The sequence below is a fragment of the Anoplolepis gracilipes genome, chromosome 12 (assembly GCF_047496725.1).
Source record: "Anoplolepis gracilipes chromosome 12, ASM4749672v1, whole genome shotgun sequence".
NCBI lineage: Eukaryota > Metazoa > Arthropoda > Insecta > Hymenoptera > Formicidae > Anoplolepis > Anoplolepis gracilipes.
This window is the reverse complement of record NC_132981.1, coordinates 4,067,424-4,091,712: the sequence shown is the minus strand read 5'-3', so window position 1 is coordinate 4,091,712 and position 24,289 is coordinate 4,067,424. Positions and strand designations below refer to the sequence as shown.

The following is a 24,289-nucleotide window of genomic DNA, read 5'->3' as shown; positions in this document are numbered from 1 at the left end:
GATCGTCTTCAAATTGATCAGAAAATTTATCTTTAGTTCTACAATAAATCTAAACGTTACATCGGCAAGCTATCGACATTCAGTCGCTGAAATTTCTGTTAATACAAGGAACATTCAATCCGAAGATGCAAACGCCAATCCTACACGAGTGACTGCCGCTGCATTTGTAGAGAGGACACTATACATATAGCGCACAGTCTGATGTCGAGAACCAACTGCCAATACCAAGTACGCCAGGCGTTACATCTTTACTGCTCGATTGCAGACGCGTGTGGATTGCGAAGAACGATAGGATGGATAGCATAGGCTGCAACATCCACGAATACTCCATGTCTTTTTGCGAACTCTTCCTTTTTTCCGTCTGAACGTGCATAGTGAGATATCTATTCCGCAAGAATTATTTGTCAACCTTGATTTATAAATATATTCGTAATTATAATTTGAACTTTCAGTATAATCCCTGGGTAAAATAATGCGACAAATAAAATTTTGTTATGTGTCGTTACATAAATTTTGACAATAATTATGTCTTCATGTTTATTGAAATTTTGATAAATAATTTTCTTTTTATACTTGGAATGTTCTTTCCCTTCAATGTATACTCTTTTAGAAATTTTACGATTTTCCCTCCGACGGATATATATTGTTAGCGAGACTCTGGCGAGTTTCCTCTTAACCTGATTAAACGACGTTTATTTCCGCTAAGAGCGAATGACATCGCGAAAAGAGCAAGAAAAGGAGGAAGAGCGCGACGGACACGGGCGCCTGCTACCGAAACGAAACGAAACGAAACGAAGCAAAGCGAGACTTTGGTGGCATTTAGGCGAGAGGATGGAAAATTCTCGATAACCGCGATGAAACTTTGTCGGAGGAGCCGAGAAAGAGACACTCGGGCTCTCGGTACTTGGCACGAACGGGCAAGTTTTGCGCGGAGAGATGCCGAGATTCTCTCTCCCGAGATGGAGACCGTCAAGGTCCGGAATGGTTTTGTTGATTTTGCGGGATGACGTTACCGCCGAGAACATCGTTAATCTTATTTCGTTAGAGAGACCGTCCGATGAAATTGTCGGCCCGCTTTGATTTATTGAATGAACGCCCGCGCTGCCCGAATTGACGACGACGAAAGGGGGATGAAAGAGGCACGGAAAGCAAAAGAGGGAGAAGGAGGAGGCGAATTTATCGGATACACATCCCGGCGCGCGACGTGCTGTAGCAATCTTTCTCGGTTGTTCCTATACGGCGACCTGGGAAAATCGGATATTTATGCTAACGCGAACACGTCCAGGATTCGCCTAAGTTCGTACGCGCGGCAGTCGGATATCTATGGACTGCTGTTAATAAAGCTCCGTATCTACGGAGCGGGCTATACCGGTGCGCGTGCGAAACTTTGGGGAGATAAATAAATGTATAGCTGGTGCACTAAGCTAAAGCCAAGCCCCCCTGCCGAGTATCTCGGCATTAAATCCCGAAGCGCTTTTAAATTCGGTACCGGTCGTTGAAAGTCACGCGATAATTGGCCCGTATTTTTTTTTTTTTTTTTTTTTTTTTTCTAGATCCCGTAGCAAATTGATTCTCAAAATAATCGTGCATTTAGAAATAAAAAAGTTTTACTTTTGTTTCTCGTATAATTTCAATAATAACATAACGCGCGGATAGAGAAATAAAAATTGCTGCAAATTGTAAGAGCTTTCGAAGATCGAATCTGGGTGCTGTTTCAATAACATATTAGTTTTAGATCAAGGAATGTGCAAAACGCATTTTCTGATGATATATCGAATCAGCACATAAATCAAATTGTACTTCCGCGAGGATACATCGTGAGATTGAAAAGATGGTACTACTGAGAAAAATAATGCCGTGTTGTCAATCTATTTTATATCGATTGTAGAAGTGTACGCCGCTAGATATAAAGTTCAAGATAGATACGTTGCGTCGTCGCTCGGTGACTTCGTTCCGCTTCTATTCTTACTTTGTGGAATAGCTTCTGCATTACAATAGAGCAAGCCACATAAAATCCTGCAGCGCGACTGATTTTGAAAAATGTACGTCACAGCAACAGAAAGAAACTGGGAGAGATTGTATTTTCGTTTTATCATGTAAGAAAAGGCGGACAATTGAATTTTTCATTCGTCCACAGGTGGCTCCCTTTTTTGAAAGAAAATCCGTCACTTCCCGTGTAGCTTCTATCTTTTATTACTTAATATTTCATTTTTCTCTGAAAAGTGTCCTTATGAATCCACTTTAAATACCTGTTCAAGATTAAAAGAACTGGGGGAATAAAACGGACTATTGTCTTAAAAAGCTCCCTCAAAAAAAATATATATATATATGTTATATTTATATTATTACCAAAACAAACATAATTATTGATAATTAAATAGATATCTGTGTGTTCCTCGTATATATAGTGAAATAATTAAATATTTTATTCAAAGATAACGTACATATCATAATCTTTCCTTATCACTTGTTTCATGTGTCAATCGAGATAAAATCAATATTTATTTAAGTCGTCGACGTTCAAAATTTTTTATTAATAATATATAAATATTACATAGCAAGATCTGAAAATGTTGAGCTAATGTTATGAGTGCATACAATAATACTTTGCGAAATTCTTGCGTAAAGATTACGTCTAAGATGGTCTACGAAGGAAAAAAAAAAGCAAAGCGAGAAGATGGAGACCAGTAAGTGATCGCTCTTGCCAGTGGTATATTTAATGCCGCAGCCGGTGTAAACGCACATTTGCCTTGGACAGAAATCTTTTTGAACACAACCATTGTACTTGCTGCACCAACGGACTGGCATTTTAAGCCACGTCGCGAAGAATAATAGCATCGTTAGAAACTTACGGAAGAAAGTGGAAAAAGAGATGCATTTTCGTAGAAAAATCGCGGGAAGGATAATTATTTCTGTTCCATAAAAAGTACAACAAAGTATATAACATCGAAGCACACATAGTCAAAAATCGGTTCAGGAATTTAGATACGATACTTGATTATACATATTATTATACATTTATTAAATATTGTAGGTTTATATTAAAATAGAAAATTTATAGATTTCGATAATGTGTGTTAGATCTATATTTAGCTTATTTATTTCTTTGTTAGCACATCCGACGAAATATCTGTACAATCACACTGTCAATATTTTAAAACACGTTTAATAAACGCGTTATCATAGAATAAATAAGTATTCTGTGTTTAAAATAAATAAATTTATATAGAATAAAGTATGATAATTAATATAACACAATAACTGCATTAACATAAAAAGATGCTTTATAATGCCATGGGAAATGACAAGCTTATCAACATCTATTGCAATGAGAAAAGCCTCCCTGGAAATAGTCTGCGACAGACTCGCGAACTTTATTGGAAGAATGTTATTTTCATGAGCCCGAAACTTTTCCGCATTCGACTCAGTGGAAGTAGAATTTTAAATCATACCATTCTAGTGATAATTTGCGTGAGCTTCTTATTGAAGTATGCATCAAGAATTTAAGAAATTCGATCAGTATAAGAATCGAATGAATTTTACATGAGACTTTCGGTGGAGGTAACTTGCATGAAAGACAGTTTGTGCGAAAGTGTGCGGTTGCCTTACACAGACTGGTCCCACCATGTAAGTGTTTAATAGAAGCATTTAATTAATTTCCCAGCATCCTACAATGTCGAGCCGAAGGAACTTTCTTTCGCGACGAAGATAAAGGATACTTTCGAGTGATTTTCCGCTCGATAAGAAATTGATTTCCCATCGTTCACAGCTCATCGCGCAGTAAACTATGACGCTAATGATAGGGATAAATAAGCAATCAAACATTTTAACCATCAAAACTTACAATACGATCAAGAGAATCGTTTTTCGCAGAAATATAATGTACGATGTGAAAAAACTTTTTTTTACGATAAAAAACTTTGTTTCTCTTGCAGGATAATCAAATGACATTTCAAAGTACATAAAAAAGTAAGTTATTGAAAGCAATATATCTGTGTTGGAAATACATATTGCATACAAAGAGCAGTAAAGATAACATTTTTATTATATCGCAGAAGACAAGAGCTCAACATTCAATAAAGTAGGATCGCGTTTGCTTTATGCAATTTATTTTTTTAAATTTTCCTCGATAATTAATTTTGTATACATGATGTTGTCATATCATTAAAGATATAAAAATGACATTATTTTAACGTTAATGCAGACAAAGTATAAAATACTCTAATTTTTAATTAATCAAGTGGATTCTTTTTTTAGAATCTTCAGACATTTTCTAGAATTTTTTGAAAATCTCGTTTTAGAAGAAATCTATTAAAAAAGTGCAATAAAATTTCTATTTTAAATCATTCAACTAAAATTTAATCTTTTTCCGTTTAATAATACTTTTTACATACAAAATATATTACTTTTTATAAAAATAATAGAACAAAATAATAGAATAATAGAAAAATGTCAAATTATTTAAAAGATATTTACGCATCAAAGTAAAATTACCTTAAATTTCTTGCATACTAAAGTTTATTGAGACCACGGTAAACTTGCTTGAGATCAAGACAATAATGCCCACATGTCGTAGGACAAAACGTTAAAACGGAACGGCTCCCTCGCAGTAATCCCCGCGCATTCGCGATAGTCCGTGCTAAATTCCACCCTCTAGGCTTACCCCTACAACAAATTTCCGCGCGAGCGCCGATTGGAAGCGCTTTAAGGCGCAATACAAGCGATACTACCGCCTTCACGATCGTTTTCGATCCAGCCCGTGATTATACCGTCTCACTTTATAGCGTTTGTGCTGTCGGTCCAGCTAAAGGAAATTGCAACCACGAAAACAACGGTTGTGTTATTGCGTTACAGTTAAATACGTACCGTCGATACGTCGCAAAGCGTAATATGTAATTTACACACCCCTGTTATGGTCACCTTTCGTTACCGCTGTAAAAGCACCAGCTTGTTTTAAGAAAATGAACGTTCCTGCTACTATATATTGGATAAGTACACGTGTGCAACTTTACATAGCACTAGAATAAATAAAAGTGCCTGAATAAAAATATTTATCGTTTAAATTAAATTCATTTACATTTAAATTTGTAAATTCATTAAAAATAACGATTAAAATATATATTGAAACGTGTAATTTATACTTAAAATTTTGATTAGAATTAGATTAGACCCTAGAATTTTAATAACCATTAAATCGAAAATTGATTAATTTCTTTAATATCAATATGTATTTTTATCTACTTTAAAACAATAATATAATAATATTAACTTAAATAATATACTGTAATATATAAATAATTTATAAATATAATATAAATATTTAATAATATGTAATAAATTCATTTAGATGTGCAAAATCTAAATTTATTTATTTATTTTATATAATTTAAATTTACTCGCATTAAAAATTAATGTAACAGCTAATATTTTTAAATCATATAAAATTATCTTTCGCTCTCTCTCTCTCTCTCTCTCTCTACCAATATATAAGTTAAAATATAACTCTAACTTTCAAAATTATTTACAAATTTCGTGTAGATAGATTTTAATATTAAAATCTATTAAAATCAATGAGAGATGTACGCAACAGAATGCTTCTTATTAATGAATATCTCGCGTAATCCAGTGTTCATTACTGAAAAGAGTAGTTTTATGCCATTAACAGTCCCACGGTATATCAACGTAAAATATGGTTCCCAAATTTCCCATGCGACACGCGAGTTTCTCATTACCAATAACGAAATTCGTGTGCCCGGTTCTGCTGGTAATCTGATGTCGGTGCTTACATATTAATGACATTTTCCCGAATTGAAACGAGAGAGCTTGCATGGAATACCTACGCTCATTCTCGCATCTCTAAATTCTGTGTAACGCGCTTTTGCTGCGCCCGCGAATTTGTTTGGTGAAAATGATAATGGAAGCCGCATGCGAACGTAGCTTTTCGTGCGCGACAAACATTTCATGGGTTTCAATGTAAATGGGTAGTGTAAAAATATTATATTTATTCCCTGTGAAAACATTGTCGAGTATCCGACAAGAATTCGAGTATTGTATGTGTTGTATGTATTCGAAACCTTATGTCAATAGTGTTACAAGCAAGAAAAAATCTTTCAAATGTTCGAGAAAAAATCTTTTAAAATATTTTTATAACAAAACTGAAAAAAAAATATATATAATTGCTTTGCGCGAAATGACAGGATGATACCAAATTCAAAAATTGACACGTAATAATTCATGCGTGCTTTTTACATTGTTAATTGACTGACAAACACACCCATGTCGTATCATGAAATTACACAGCTTTAATCACCGCGAAATCAATAACGAACCACTTATCATTTATCCATATTCATTATTAACTCATATCGTCACTACCTACCAATCAACCGCGATAATTACTCGCGTAATTAGGGCGCCCGATACTTAAACGTTACCATAGATTGCGCGCTACCCGTTCATGATGCATTAATAAGTAGATTTTGTTTATTGCGGATGCAATTTGAAATTTCGATAGAGCATTTTGCAAAAGACCATAAATCTAGGCTAAACCGTAGATGTATATTTAATAATGAAATAACATTTTCTCTAATTGTAAAATATGATTGCATTATTATTCCCCTAACTCTATTATTTCAATCGATGATATGGTCGATGAAACAATTTTCTAATGTCGTATAAGAATATGAAAAAACAGATCGATGTTCTCTCTATATTTTTTTTTCTTATCCTCTGCCGACGTTGTGTTATATTTCCCTATCAAAGATCTATCTGCGGAAACTCGAAATAAAAGCAGCAGATAAAAAAGCAACATACTTGACGGCCGAGTCATCCCTTTTATCGATCCCGTATATCATGTCCGTGTTTGTGGAAAAATGATGAATGCTCTTGGTAACGTGAGATCACCCGCGCGCGCGACCGATCTATACACGCATTCAACACACGTACATTCAATTGCTTTTTTCATAAACCTACTGTACAAAAAAATATTCGTCCCACCATTTGCGTTCATTGAACCGCGCCGAATACGAATTCGCTCGTTCACATTTGTTCCTATGCCTATTTACCCGAATCGTATATAACATTCGCCATTACAGTCGATACTGACAATGAGTTTAAATGAATGGAGCCTGTCGTTAAATACGGTATAACATTTCGCGCGAAATTGCTTATGTTGCACTTTTGCTATAAATAAAAAAGAGTTAATGTATTGCGCGAAATATCTAGCCTGTCACGTTCGACGTGTTAATTACGACAGTGGTGTTCAAACAAAATAATTTTAATCTAGATACGCAATTTTATAACTGACTCATGTTACTCTCTCATATGCATGCATATATATATATATATGTATATAATTGTTTAATAATTTTAAATTCAGTAATATATTATTGTATTAAATTGTTCGGTAAAGTTGTAATGTCTAACTATCTAAATTATAGCTCGACAAAAATAGCCGATTGGAGCTTTGTTGGCGCTAACGATGCATTATTGCGGGGCAATTGCCAGAAATATAATGTATATGTATATGAAAATAAATCGCGCGTATGAAGAATCTCTCGCGATGCTTTACAAAACGAACTGTCACATATATATACTGTGCGTATATGTACGTTACACACACGCGATCGATAAGTGTGACAAAATCCCGGTTACCACGTCACGAACGAACGTCGGCCGCCGATTTACTCTCGGCCCGGGTATTTTACTATCGATTCCCTACGCGAACATCCCGCCATGCGCAACATCCCGTAGCTTGTTTATGTGTAATGTTATATCGGCAATCGCGGCTGTTCGCGCCGCGGATTTCATTTGTATTTTATGTTCGGATAGCGCTCTCGCGCGCCAGCAGCGAGCGGAGGCGCGAAAGCTCTTACCCACAATCGGAATAATAGCCAATAAAGTCCGTTATTTCGCAATCAACACGGATACCGGGAGAAAAATTTTTGTTTTCTTTTATGCCGACTTCGTTAAGCGAAACGAGCCGGTTTCGCTACGTTTATTGGGAATATAGTAATTAAGAGACTATCGCGTTCCGATAGTAGCGGGTTATCGTAAGCAGTGGCATGGATCGTAATACGCGAATAATATAAATGTGAATTTAAACTCATAAATGCGGTTATCCACACAAGTGCTTAAACGCAGAGTACTTTTACTTTAATAAATTGGATCATGCCTTTTATCACATTTTTCTTGTTAGGCGTTAATTATATTCCACGCCATATCGCTCTATCTGTTGTTCCTTCAACTGCTTACTAATTTATTTTGACGATTATAATAAGTGATAAATTGTCGCATTTATTCAAAAATTTTAATCACTAGAAATTATAAATTATAAAATGTGTTTGTTTATGTTTGTTAAGAATTGCATTAGTTATTTATGCATTAAATGAAACTTGAATTTTGCACGTGTATTATACAACGATGTTAATCGATTTTATGGAAACGCAGAATGATTCTATATACGATATTCTGCATTTGATATCTTTTGCAATTGTGATTTATTCATATTTGAGTCATATAAAAGAAACAAGAAAAAGCTCAATAAAAATAGCTTTTAATATTTACATTTAACATGTATTAAAAGATATGACAAGAGATATTCAAAATGATTCAATTAATGCGTCAATTAATATCAATTTTTTTATTAATATTTTGTAAAAAAAATATAGTACTCATTATTTCAGAAAAAGTACTGATACTTAGACAAAAAAAATGTGTGCGTTTATAATGTCTTTAATTTTAATGTGTTTAATAATTCTCAAGTACATCTAAACAATCAAATACAATTTTAATGCAAAATAAATTTTGCTAAATAAGATTAAAAAGAGAAGGTAAAAGAAGATGTGATAAAATGCATTAGTAAGTTATACATCTTGATTCATCGTATAATTTATACATATATATATATATATATATATATATATATATATATATATATAATAAAAAAATCTTTTCAGTCAAATGAAAAAAACAGAAATTTTCTGAAGAATCACTATCAGTTAAAAGCTACAAAGATAGAAAAAGGAGAGGAAGCTTAATTTTTCGACGAAACGTCGATCTATATAAATCAATTTATTATCTTGTTTGCAATTAGGCGTGACATCTCTTTTACATATATTTATAGAGACGTGCGTGTCTCTTTACGGACAATAAATTATTACCGTATCGAGGGCATTCCACGTAACGGGACGTTGCAACATTTGCATGTTATCTACCACTCTTTTGTGAAATTACACTCCCGTTGCGCTCTCAAAAAGCGCACAATGGCGTTATCTGCGCGCAAGCTTACGCCAGATGTGGCTCCGTGTGTGCCTCGGAATTATTTATCGCGCTTAATCGCCGATCTTTCTCCGCGACCCTTGGATAGCAGTTAACCCACCACCGTTCCCCCGGCTTAATGGCGAAAACAAACAGCACTCGGCCCGCCGAATATCTTCTCGGGCGAACTAAATGTCTCACGGGCATCGTGTGCCATACGCGAAATGTCTAATCGTGACGTTCCGCTGTTTGCACATTATATACCCGGCTATTTCGCGAAGATGCATTTCCATTTGCTCTCTCATCTCGTAATTTCGCATGGGAGTAAAAGCCGTCAGGTTAGTTACTTAAGCGACGTTACTCATAACAAGGTCAAGATAATATTAAACGTGACTGGAGAGACAGTTTTAGAAAATGTGCAACAATTGTCAAATTCTAATTTAATCAAAGAAATCACTCACCCGAGATTATTCGTCGTGGAAAAAAATGGATGAATTTACGTAATTATATATAATTATATATAATTAAAATTGAAATTTAGCGCGATCTGGCCATTTATAACACACATGATCTGGTAATATATAATTAAATTCGAAATTTGGCGGAATATGATCTTATCTTTATATAATTATATATTCAGCTAGATTTGTTTTCATATAATCAGATCTAGTCGAATATATGATTATATAATAATATAAAGATTATATGATTAGATATGTTATCAGATATTTTTACATCTAATTATATATATTTATATCCAACATATTATATCCACTTTTTTTCTCAGAATATCGCGAATTGATTTGATTTAGTGACGCATGAATAGGATACTCTATGAAGTTAATTGCCGCAATAGCAATGCTATTATGCGGATTATCTACTAGCAACATTATAAATCTATTTAAGTTTGTAACTACGTAGAGGGGAAAACATTATGTTTCTTCGCGAGAGCGCATTTTTCTATGCGGCACATGTTTCATGAATTTTTATCCCATTTCAAGGAGCGATGCATCTACATTATGTAAACGTTGTTTTCACGCTAGATTATTTATTATACTAATTACGGAATTGCGAACCTACCCTTCCTCTTTACTTTCAGAGCTAACTCGACGGCGCGAATAGTTTATCTCGAAATAAGTTGTACCGTAAACGGGCAGCCCGTTTACGCGAGACGCTCAATGAAGTTTATCGGAAGCATTTAGTTCAACAGACACACACACACACACATACGTTGAATTAATTTAACTCGCGTGGGGATAGTGCACTTTCTTCTCTACGATCGATTTCTCGGGACAAAGAGATGAGTGTGTGCAGGAAGATCGTAGCTGTCTCTTCCTTTCGTCCCTTGCATAGAAATAGGGATTGGCTTTTCCCTTTGATCACTCTCCTGAAATAGGATTCGAAACGTCTCGAAATCGACGAAAAGACGGCAACCAGACTACTGATGACCGCAAGCTTTCCGAATGGAAATTACTACTGAATGACATAATCATGTTGTGTCTCTCTCGTATTTCAACGTCGGACGGGTTTTGAAAATATTCGCGACAGCTCTGAGCGCGAATAAAGCGTTCTCCGATCGCGAGACCAACATTTATAAACCTCGTTCCGCTGTTTCATATAAACGAATGAGCAAGAAATATGAATGTGAAAAATCAACTTCAGTGTTTCCTACCATCGCTTTTATTATTTGAATATTTCGCATAATCCTTATCAGCATTTGTATTGTCCAAGAGTGTGCATAATTCTCGCGAGGAACACGAAAACAATGTATGCTGTTTGACTCTCATCTATTATTAATGTTAACACAATCAAATTAATAGCGTTTATACTGAAAATCCTATACATTATATGCTGCAGCATTGTTTTCGATTAAATGCTTTATAATAAACTGACGGAGATATAATCAATTATGCTAATTGAGATAATAATTATATACAATGATGGATTTACCATGCTACATAAAAAGATTGCTATATCTTCGTTAACGAAATTGTCAGTTATAATTTACGTATACAAAATCTAATAATTAATATTTGTATATATATTGCTTATCATCATCAATTGTACAGTTGACAATTTCATTTTCTCCAAAATCTATAATGCAGATAACAACAAAATATTTTTAAGATGAATTCTTCGATTACTCTCTCGACAAATTCAATTCGCAATTGTCGATGCTCAGTAAAAGTTATTTTTTACGTGACTCGATGACGCTATAGCTTGAAAACTGTTATTCCAGAATGGAGAGAAACGTGCTTAAAAAGCAAAATATTTTCCCTCGACAGGCCGAAACGAATAGAGATACTATTCGTATAGGCTTAATCTTGGGAAAATCTGTCTCTAAGAAAATATATCCCTCGTTCTTCCGACATCTTATTGAATGATAGAACACAACAGAATGGAGATATCTTCAGCTCAGCAATAATAATAAATAGTTTTTGAAGAATTATTATTATGTTGTTTATCAAACTGTATGTTTTTGTTCTTATGCTTTTAAAAAAAAATAATACTAGAGATATAATTAACAATATTAAATTATTACTGTATTTTTTTATTAATGAATTATCAATAAGATTATGTTATTAAAGAAATAATAAAATAAAACAATAAATTACACAAATAATGTATGTATATCAATTGATTGTGTGAAAATTAAATTTTCTAAATTAAAGTTTCGTAAAGTAACAGGTGTATGTATAAATCTCGTTTTAATTACTGTTATTCGTGAATTACTTATTTTTTTGAAATATGCCGAAAGTTTAATAAATGCCTTAAACTTTCAATTTGACATTTTCCATCACTTGTGAAAAGCTGATCAATTGCAAAACAAGTTTGCACAATCAGTGATCGATAAAGCATTAAATCACGTCGCAAAGTTTTAATTCGCAGACCGAAAAATTTACCTAAATTATTTATGGCCGTTCCACTTTCCCGATCGACGCGGTGCTTAATCCATCGAATCGCATCACATTCAAAGATATCGTTCACCAATATCGCGACTATTCATAATAAAAAGTTTTATGAGAATAATAAACGAGCGAATTATTTTATCTGCGTTTTTCACGAAAATTAATCACGATTGTCATATATTATAAATCATATTAATAAATATTTTTCATACTTAAAATGTATTATGTATACAAATTTGATCAAACATCTCTCACAACAATATATCTTTTTTATTGTTTGCAGGTGCAACAGGTTTAAAAGATCTGAAGATAAACGTGCCGGCTATGGTGAGATCAGGCGATAGCGTAACGCTGTCATGTCATTACGACTTGGAGGGCTCATCTTTGTACACTATACAATGGTTCTTCGATACTGTTGAGTTTTATAGCTACATACCCGAGCGCAATCCACCTCTTAAAATTTTCGATGTCGGTATACAAGTCAACGTGAGTAATTCATTTCAATAACTAGAACTTAAAATACTTTTTAAAAAAATTGTCAGATAATTTATTAATTTAATAAAATATAGAAATTTTATATACGCACGTTTACATATTTACATTTATATTTATTTGTAATATAAAATACTTTTCATACAATATTTATTATATTACGTACATATTATATTTAAACTTTAGAAAAAATTGCTATACAATCAAATAAAAAGAAATAATTCTAAACTTTTAAATAATAATCAATATAATAAAAAAATTATGAGATTTTATCTTGCACAACTACTTATAGTTATATACAAGATAACAATCGAAACTCACCGTGAGTGCGTTTATCTTGACTACGTATTACTTTTCAATTAATGCGTATAAATATCTTATCCCTTTAATAGCACTTTTATAAAGTATGTATTCGCTTTGGTTATTATTAAATTAATTACGGATGTGACCTGCAAAAATTATAAAAATATTTTTAATAATATCCTATAATAAATTACAGTTTCAATTTATATCCATTCAGTATTTTAACCATTTTTCCATATTTTCATCAAATTTTCTCATATTTAATCTTTATTATTTATATTCGAATATCAGTAAAGCAATTTATACGATTGGATAACATAAATTTTAATTTTGATTGGATAATATCTTAGCTTTGTTTTAAATCACAACATAGTTTTAAATCCAACGTTCTTGCTATACGATATATATTATAAATTGTATTTCCCGAGAGAGATGCGCGAGTATCGATGCACCGCTAAATCCATTTATCAAACAAGCGCGCTCTTTCGAAGAGTCGTCGAGATAAGAACTAAAACCTGCATCGCGATTTTTGCGCTCGCGAATAAACGACGGGCTATCTTTTTGCGGCTCGCGCGCGCTTGATCCAACCGTAATCTATTTTTCCGCGGAAAACACAGCCTGCGCAAGTAGATTCGATAAGAGAGAAGATCTGGACCGCGCTCTTCTCGTCCGGCGAAACTTCTTGCCGCTCCCTGGACATTGCCTTTTCAGCATCCCTCTCCGCATCTTTTCTAATCTGCCATGCATCGGCAAGCCTCCACCATTTTTCCGCCGGTATATGGCCACGATGAGGGCAAAAGTTTCTCCCGTGGATGCGGGGGGTAAAGTAGGGTAGCGTAAGGAATCGATAGGCTGATTTATGGCGTGTACTACGACCGCGACACGGCTTGAACCTGGGTCAAGCAAGTTCCGTGTTTTACTGATGTCGATTCAACGCTGCCGCAATCGCGACTTCGCTTACTCTCCTTTTCTCTACCTTTTTTCCTGCGTCGATCAAGAGGAGAGGTGTGACTCTTCTTAAATTTCCTGATACTCGAGAAAATGGAATCGCCCTTTCCCCAAGGGAGCACTCGGCGCGAAAGCAATATCCTGTAGGTTTGTATAACGCTCTTCTCGTCGAGACTCCCACGAGCGTCGAAGAAAAATGTTAGAGATTAATTCTAGATGTGTTGCGTTTATTAAATATATACGTATATGCAAAGTGCAAAGAGTTTCTCGCGATACCGGCAATGCGTTTTGTAATTAAACGCACTCGATTCGTTGATTCTATATAATAAATACACTTACATAACAACGGCTAAAAAATATATTTTATTTAACCAAAAAAATATACAAATAAATCCCCAAATTTCCAATTATATAGATTTACCAAAGCTAATAATGTTTCCATCGGTAATTTCGTTATCAACATTTATTAACTTTTAATAATGTATTTTTTATTTGAAAAGTTTTAAAGAATTATTATAAAGAACAATATTAATTTATATAGCGAAAAATTAATGTCCTTATTTGAAAAAACAGTGAATAACCGATAGATATGAAAACAATTTTCATTTTAATTATTTGCTTATTCATCTACCTAATTTCTTCTCGCGAATTTTACAGTGTGCGATATAATCTAAGTGATAAATATCTTAGAAACAGCGTAAGAAAGACGTATATAACTTCGGTAGAGCGTGTACATTTAATAGCGTCCATGCGCTGGCTTCCTTTTTGCTTCCTATCTCGTTGCCCTTTGTCCGACGACTCAAAGGAAGCACGCTGAAGTCCGGCAGGAAAATACTCCCGTGGGATCTGCGACGTGCTTTACTGATAATTACCGCAAAGAGGCGGTCGTGAAGCGTGCAAAAGCGTAAACTTTATTGAACAGAACTTTGGAGGGAAGAAAACGTGAAGGCATAACTTATGTTAAGGAAAAATGACAGCTGAAAGAATAAGAATGACGCAAATGATGCAGGGTGAGAAAAAGAGGCATCGGTGGAAGGAAACACAATTGAATAAAGACAACTATGAACTTAATGAATGAGAGTGCAAATGAAGGCGCGATAAACCCAAGAGGGTGGAGGGAGAAATAATCAAAAAGCGCCGCGAAAACAGCGGTGAGGATGCAAGATGACACTTGGTTGAAAAGTGCATCGTCAGAAAAGCAATCGTGTAGTTTAAGATATTTTCAGACACGAGCAGAGATGAGATGAGAGGAAAAACGATATGGAAAGCGAAAACTATCGGAAGAAACTATAACGAAGAGTGACATCGTCGCGAGGTTACAGAGGTTTCATCCAACACAAGACGGTCTTCTCAATTTCTTCTCTCAAATCGCGACAATAAGGATTCGATCTTTCCAACTGTTTGAAATTCTGTGTCATTTTTTGGATTCTCGCTTTGCGCGCTTTGTGCTTGTAAAAGCGATCACCGAAAAAATTGTATTCTCAAAATATATAATTTTTCATTTCTTTATAAATCTTTTTAATAAATATTCTTGATGCATAAGGATATTTTCCTTTTTATGTAGCATTTTAAAATTATTTGTGAATTAAATAAAAACTATATATTTAACTTGATCAAAAGTTTTAATAAATAGCAGATAACCAATATTGTTTTTTTTTGTTTATTGAATTTTGATCATCATTGAGATAATAAATTCAAATAGTAAAGAATATAATAATATAATAGTAAGAAATCTATTCTATTCAGTATATATTGTTACATATCTATTAAGAATATCTGAGATTCTTAAGATTTCTCTCTTAAACTAAGAAAATTCTTTTGGCGTCTATTTTAGAGGAAGATATGTACATATCGTTACGTCGTCCGACTGCATGATTCCTTCCTTCCGCCAAGTTTTAACCGCCTACACAATGACAATCATTAGGACATCCTGACTCAATGACTCTCGCGGAGTCGCGATAATAACCGAGCGCGCGATAACAACTTATTATCACAAAAAACAGAAAAGGGCAGTATGACTTTAATCTATATATTGGCAAATTATAATAACGTATTTAATACCAAGTCTTTTCACAAAACCATGAATTACATTCTGAATAATAAAAACGATAAGTTTCCATATGACTTCCAAATGCAACGGAAGCACCAAAAAACAGGAAACGGGTTCCTGACAACATTAGAAGAATTTCTAGTTCAGAACCGATAAAACTATCAGCAGAGACCGTAGAGAAAAACATGACTCAGAATCTTGCTCCGATAATCTTGCTCCAAAAAAGCAATCTAAAAAGAAAGACTTTTGCAAACGAAGCTGTCTGGACGTAACAGTATTATAAAGACAAGTGAAATATTCTTAAGATGAGAATACAAATTTTTGGTGGACACACGTTTGAATTAGATTTATGTATTAATTTTTTAATATAATATTTATATTTCGAATAAAGAGCGATTATAAGAGCGTAAACCGTAGTATCTTATATCAGTAATATTCTGTGATGTATAGTTGCTCCGAAACAATTTAATGAACGAATATTAATTTGAAAGTGACTCCTCCGTGAATTATATGACATTATATACGGCGAGACGAACGGTTTTGCCTCGCTCGAGTATAGCGAGACGCGCAAGATTTAAGCTCGAGCTGAGATAGGAAGCTGGGAATTTTCATGAACGTATAAAGCATCTGAAGTCGGTAGCTAACTATACGTGGCCACGTGTATAATTTTTATAATAAAAAATTTACAATCGTGTCTTGCTATGACAGACAGCTGACAGGTGGATTTGAAGACGTGATCATCTGATATTGACAGTCCCGAAATTATCGATATTATAAAACACGATACGTCTCTAACGGCCTATCATTATGCGACAGTCACGCCGATAATATTCTCCCTTTAACACCATTTAATGATATCCCTCTCGCCGATCATTACCGCATTATCGCCGAGCTAGAACTCGAGGGAGAAATACCTTTATATCTTGTGAAACATTTCGTAGTACGTGAAACGCGATCGTGTGCGTCCAAAGATTTAGGGTAATAATTTTTCACTATTCGATTAAGTTTTCTATCGTCTATCTCGATTGGCTCGTATATCTCCTCAGCCCGAGTACTTTCAGTCGATATAAGAATAGGCGATATTTGTTCCACGTGAGTCATGGTCCGTAATACCATGTAACGGTACTGAGCTATTGTTACTGCGATGTAATCGATAAATCGAGAGCAAATAGCTTGGTCGTATTCTTTGAAACGTTTTAACGAATACAAAGAATTAAATTGAAAATATTTCTTTTAAGAAAAAAATCATTTTATTAAACAGTACAAATATATAAATATGTTTAAGTATATATAATAATTTTTATAAAAAATAAATGTATTGAAAGTTTTTATTGCATTAAATACTTTTACTTTTTTCATTCGATTAAGTGATACAAATTATATACATATATTAATGATATGCAAAACACAGTTGAATTCATCATAATGTTTTAACAAATACAAAGAATTAAACTTGAAATATTGTTTTAAGGGAAAAAATTTTATCAAATTTAAATAGTTTAAATATATAAATATGCTTGATATATGTAGTAGATTTTCATAAAAGTAAATATTGCAGGAAATGAAAGCAAAGCATTTCAATTTTATTGCATTAAAGATTTTTACGTATGATTAGATTAGGTGATATAAATTATATGTACTAATAATATGGAAAAAAAATTAAATTAATTATTGAGTGTTTAAAACAAGTGCTTCAACAGCATAAAAAAAATTTTGAGGGCACTTTATCTACCTTGTTATATTCGTAAGTAAAAAGTTTTGACACAGTGAACATTAGCGTAATTTTTATTTTGCCATTCATATTAAAATCTGTAGACTCGAACGTGTATATGTATTTGCTCATGCACAGCCTCATCTAATCGGGAATATAGAACGCGCTCAGAAAAATAGGGTGCATGTTCACACTTTTCATAAAGGAGATAACGCGTGGCTCTCTCAGTTTCCGCCCCGGTAGATCCGAATAGTCGCGGGTGCAATCCCTTTCAATGATATTTTTCATCGACCGTCTCGTCCACGCCGATGCCAGAAGCGGAAGAAACGATGAAAAAGACTTGTCCCCTCATCCGATATAGTTTGTAAAGGAGGCGGAGACGCTCACCGCGATGAATATAAATGCCTGCGAAGAGCAAAAGAACGGTGCTGCAAAAAGAAATGGGAGGTGAACGCAGGTGGATCGTACGATTCAGATTTAAAAGATTTGGATGTAGAATCGATCAGTTGTACAAAATACAGAGCAATATCAGGACAGCTTAATATCGAAAGGATTCGAGAGACATTGAAAGGGAAGGCAGGCACGTCAGATTAATTTGATATGAAATTAATATTTTATTGGATATTTACATGATACACGTGAATCAACCTACTTTGTGCGATTAATATTTAATTAATAATAATCCCAAATAATGCCAATTATAATAACACACAATTAATAATAATAAATTATAAATTTAAATTGATACAATATGTTTTCTATCGTGCCTCTTTGAAATTAATATTTAATCTCTTAAAATAGCGTGGCAAAAAGTCACGTCCTCCTTTATTTCCATTTAAAACTCGTTTAACACATTTTTATGTATCTTCAGATTGGAAAAAAAATGTTACGCCATTCAAAGTTCTCGTGATTGATATGGCACATAGCATATGAAGTCAAAGCACGCGGCTAACTTATTTTTACAAAAGTCATACACGTGCTTTGAATCGATGATGTCACTATGATCGATATTACAAGACAAGAAACTTTTGTCTTTTGTTCTTTGGTATCTAAGAGATAACTAAAATGTAAAGCTTCCTTCAAAGATGTATCAGTAAAAAATTCTTATCTGCGCAGTAATCTATATCTAGCATCGTAAGGGTTTCTCCCTCTTCAAACGCCCGTAAAAGCACTCTAAAAAATGTCGTTTTGAAAGGAATCCTCGCGAACGGCGTTACCTTAGTGACAGTTTTACTGAGAATTCATACTTTTAGCAAAGTCACCGGAATGTGCGATCGATACTTATTATTATCGTTTTCTCTCTCTTATTCTACACGGAATTAATGAGACAGAGTAACTAAGTACAAACACAATTGATTCTGATTTACTTTTCCGTCATCTTTTATTATTTTGTGATTACAACATCCTCATCATAGAATGGAATAAAAGAACGTTAGTTATCTAGAAGTGGTGAATCATCCGTAATGAATATTCTTTGCATCTTATTCATTACTTTCGACAAACTTTCTCTCAGCTCAAGATTGCCTAGCATAAAGTTTAATTAAAGTAACATTGAAAAATGTTAAAATTGTTATTAGACATTCGTACTAGATTTCCGTGTAAATTCTTACTAAATTTTCGTATGAAAATAATTTCACGCCGGTGAATTATCGACGTCAAGGTACTCTCTAACGTGGAAGGTTAGAAGATCACGATCATGAAAGAGATCAAACTCTAACTATATTGATGCGAATCTATCGTGCATGAAAAATGACGAAACTTTTGTACTCTCGTAAAAAAAAAATCCTTGGTGGAAGAGACAGATCGTGGAGCGAAAGATTATGAGGATAGGGTAAGAAATATGGAGAGGGTAGAGCAGCAGATCTGAGAGCATAGGTGGAACATCGGTACATCAGGTTTCACGTTTTACAGGATTCCGGATCGAACACACACGATGTGACATTGATGAACGTATCCAGGCGACTCACCGGCACATACAAGTGCGAGGTGTCCGCCGGCAGTCCCTCCTATCACACTCTGATAGCAAGAGCCGACATGGAAGTAGTCGGTAAGTACATATGTCAATTAAAAACTTTTTATTTCCATTCTCTCTGGGCAAAGATAAATTTGCCTTTCTGTGATTGTTCGCGATACACACGCGTTCTGTTTCCACTTATGTCGGCATTCATAATATAATAATCAGTACGTATGTGGATCAAAGACCAGCTTTAATATCGAATTTAAATAAAATCGATATAGCCTATAAAACTGTAATAAGATATTTCGTTCCCATTTTTAATAACAAATTAAAATGTTTTCTTTTTTTAATTCTTTCTGATGTAAACTTTATTCATGTAAAAATAATGCCATATAAAATATTATTATTAAAATGTTAACTACACTTTTTTTAATGTTTTTGTAATATAATCTAGTAGATTAAAATAAAACTGTCGATAAGCAAATGTCATTGAAGTTGTATGCGTGATAATAAAATTAAAAAAGTAGAAAGAATATAGTTTACATGTTTCCGTTTATTTTACTCGGCTTCATTCATTATGTTTCATTGCATGAAATAAATTTATGATGCAAAAAAAATATATATTGTCCTTTATGTATATTTTTTTACATCTTTTGACTCAGTTTTGATATCACTTATTCTTTAATAATCCAATCTTTGAATGTTTTGTCCAATATTTCAAAACATAATCATTGATCATTCGTTAATTGCGATGCGAGATATTGGAATATCAGAAATGCATATACGAATTGTTAAAAAAATAATTTATGCATATCAATATATAACGGAACAATAATTTTTATTTTTTTCTAAATGAATATTTGGTTTGGTAAATGGTCGCAGCTTTGATACGCGCGTTTACGAATCTATAATCCTAAAGTTAATTGATCGAGCTAATAATTGAATAATAATGGTTAAATATTCGTAGAGAATAATCATGTTTCGAAGGATAGCACACAGAGCAATTCGAGTCTCGTGAATAACAGCATGTACATACATAGTAGCGTGCCATGTGTTAGCCGATCTGCTGTCACCCGGAAATATTACATCTTATATACAAAATATTTAACAAATTATAAAATTAATTTATAATTGGATCATTCTATTTGTTGTATTTAATTTTAAATAATTATTAATAAAACGGTTAAAAATATAAAGCGCACTTTTCCATTACTTAAATTGTTTGATTTTAAATCATAAGTAATATTACATCTCTAATAATTGAAATTTCTCCGTTGCTACGAATTTTACTTTAATCAAATAAGTCGCACGATATATCTTGGATAAATAGCCCCGTCGCTTTCATACGACTTTCTCACGACTTATATATAGCGAAAATTCATAATAAAATCAAATACAAGAAAAATCGCGACGTGACGTAGATTATAAATTGTTAAACGAAATGACAAGCGACGACGGCATCGAGGGATCTATCGTTTGGACGTACTAGCCGCCGTCACCGGTAGCGAACATGACGGAGTCGTTGCTCAAGTATTTCCGTTAGTACGTCTCGTGACGCCCTCGGCGCCGTTGGCGTTTCGCCAGATGTCGAGTTAGTGTCGTCGTGCAGCAGTCGCATGTGCTAAACGACATAATTATTATGCCTTAGACGCCCCAAAAACGGATCCGACGATTCGTACCGAGAAGGAGCGCATAGCGGTGGGCGAGACGCTACGAGTCAACTGCTCCTCAGGCGAGTCCCGACCAGCCCCCCTTGTTACATGGAAGCTCAACGGGAGCCCCGTAAGTATCGTCTCTCGCACAAGCCCGCCTTGTCTTATCCTATATACGTCTTCGTAGTCGCAGTTACGTGACCTTACTGGATGATTAGAGTTGCACGCGGGAAGAGCCGGGCCTCCGCGCCTATATTCTATTCTGTTGTGTGTTTCGACCCTTCATCCCCTTGCTCTATTACGTCGTACCACTCGAGGCTTCTCTCCTAGGTACCGCGGCAATATCGAGGTACCAGCGTCGCGGGATTTATGCGAAAGAATCGACGCGCGCGGCGCCACTTCGTAACGAATTTGCAGCACGTAATGCGATTTTATATGCAAATTATCTTGTAAGAAGAAATAATGGAGTTAATGAAAAAAGTTATTAAAGATAGAATTTTTACTGAAGCTGTAACCAATTAAAACAAGTTGCAAAACATGGTAATGTAACTATATTATATTGAAAAGTTAACTCTACATAAAAAAATCTTACTACAGAGAGAGAGAGAGAGAGAGAGAGAGAGAGAGAGAGAGATTTGAAAAAATAAAAAATGAAATTTTACAATGCTTTGATATTTTTTAAAATTCAATAAGAATTACAATATTACTAAAAATTCATATTTACAGGTAAAATTTATTTGAGGTGTCTTCAGTTTACTGACGTAATTTAATATTGAAATTTAATAAAGGGTGACCTATAGTTACTGTCACTTTGAAACATTCCGTGCACGTCCGCATGACCAACGCGCGAATGTTAATAAACTAAGTTCGTGAACAGAATTTTGTTTTTAGATTATTAATCTACTTTGCATTTCGGATGATATTAATTAAAATAAATATTAACATCGGTTTTATCAATGAATAATTTTTGAAGAAGCACAAATATTAAACATAATTTTCTATTATGACTTTAATAAATTCTACTTTTAATTTTGCAATAACTTTTATAATAATTAATATTTTATTATTAAAATTAAGATTAAAAAGCAAAGCAAAATATATTTTACAACATAACTGTGCGTTAAAATCATTAATTTCTATTATATATAATTGTTCATAAGTTATTTCCAATAGAGATATTGGATTATTTATTTCCAGTGCAATAATACGGTACAAAGAGTACGCAAAATTAATTTACAAAAATTAACATTTCGCGTGTCAGTACATCTGATTTTCGTTGTTTCATAATAACTGCGCGCAAAATTAATGTCCTGATAATATGTATACATAAATACATATGTATATAGATATATCTTTTTTTGTATATTTTACATATGCTTGTGTTAAATTACATTTCTTCCATCACTGTACATTGTCGATATATTTTTTATATATGATATATCCCCATCGTATAAAAAATTTTACGCATAATTTTTTTGCATAAAACATTATACTTTCAAATAGATCTCTTTCATATCAAAGCATGTATACACTCGTCATTGGTCAAATTGTCGCCATAGATGCGAATTCAAGCTCACTTTATCGCTATTCGTTATTCATGTAGTTTGGCATTGCATGTGAAAACGCTCGAAAGTCCATTCGATGAATATTCTCTCACAAATATCCAAGAAAGATATATATAGTGTATTTTAGTTGCAAACACTTCATAAAAATATGAAAGTTGCATGAAAATATTAATTAAAGTAAAATGCACGATATAGAACTGACAATGAATACAGCACGTGCATTTTTGTCTCTCTTTCATCATTATTAATGGTTCGTTATTAATATTATTTAATATAAATCTTAAATAATTAATATTATATTAACCTTTATTCTGTACTGATGGATTGTCCATGATTTTTCTAACAGCGTCAATTTCTCGAAAATGAATAATCATAAAACAATATATTTAAGCAAATTATTTTTTAAATTTATTATTCTAGTTTTTATTTAAAAAGGTTTTATTTAGAAAGCTCCAAAAAGGTATATAAATTTTTTCAGATTTTTTAAAACACTTTTACATATTAATAAACTTATCGAAAATACGATGATCCATCTGTACGGTTAAAAAGTGCCAAAAATAATAGTTTGGAGTAAGAGTTAATATTATGGGTGCTATAGATATAGATGATGATCTTAAGTAATTCAAATTAGAGATATACACGTGTAAAATAATCGATTAACAATAAAGTACCAGATTTATCGTTTCATAAATCTCAAGGAACCTTCAAGTAGAAAATCTTCGCGCATGCTAGCAATCTATAGAGCCCTCTTGTTGAGTGCAATGTCAGACGATTGCTTCAAAGAGTACTAAGAGAAATAAGAAACAAAGAAAAAAAAAAGAGAAAGAGAAAAACAGGTAGAGTAAGTATTAAGCGTACAGTTGTTCGTCCGTATCGTTCTATATATCGATTGGCAAAGTTTTATTCTTGATGCCTCGATTAAATGCCTGAAGTGCACGTTGTCCCGCTAGATTGTAGTCCATTGAATTTCCTCGAGATCGGCATTAACTGCGTTAATAAGTTATGTGCTTCTGCCCGCAGTATTTCAGGGGCTCGCGCGTAAGACCAGCCGCTTTATGACTTAATTCAGTTTTAATCGCGTCGGCGTAATTACCGAGAAGCTCTTCCAGCGTATTTACGTAAACAATACCTGCGTGCTAATTCGCTCCCGTAAGCTCACGTCGAGTGAAATACTTCGGATAAAGAAGAAAATAAAAAAAAAACGACATTCCCGAGGCCTTTATCTTGACAGGCGGAAATATCTATAGAGAATACCAATGGTTTAAATAACCAGGACGCGCGATATTTTCTACGGAATATTCGTTTTCAAAGGCCGGCGCTTTGTTTTTGAACGAGCAGATTTATGCCGTCCTTTGACACTTTTCATTCTGACGATTGAAACGGCGTAACTCACTTTCGGCCGGTGGAAAACTGGGAAAACGTCAGCACGACGAAATGACGCTGG

General features: G+C 33.7%; 1 protein-coding gene across 2 annotated transcripts in view; it reads left to right on the top strand.

Moving 5' to 3' along the window:
- The window catches only part of LOC140671784 (neural cell adhesion molecule L1), a 151,543-nt gene that overhangs the window by 105,199 nt on the left and 22,055 nt on the right, over positions 1–24,289 (top strand). For both annotated transcript variants that reach the window (XM_072903390.1, XM_072903389.1), the window contains exons 2-4: positions 12,451–12,653; positions 19,583–19,718; positions 21,277–21,410. In XM_072903390.1, the coding sequence (XP_072759491.1) occupies positions 12,492–12,653; positions 19,583–19,718; positions 21,277–21,410 (432 nt within the window). In that variant the 5' untranslated portion in view covers positions 12,451–12,491. The remainder of the gene's footprint in view (positions 1–12,450; positions 12,654–19,582; positions 19,719–21,276; positions 21,411–24,289) is intronic.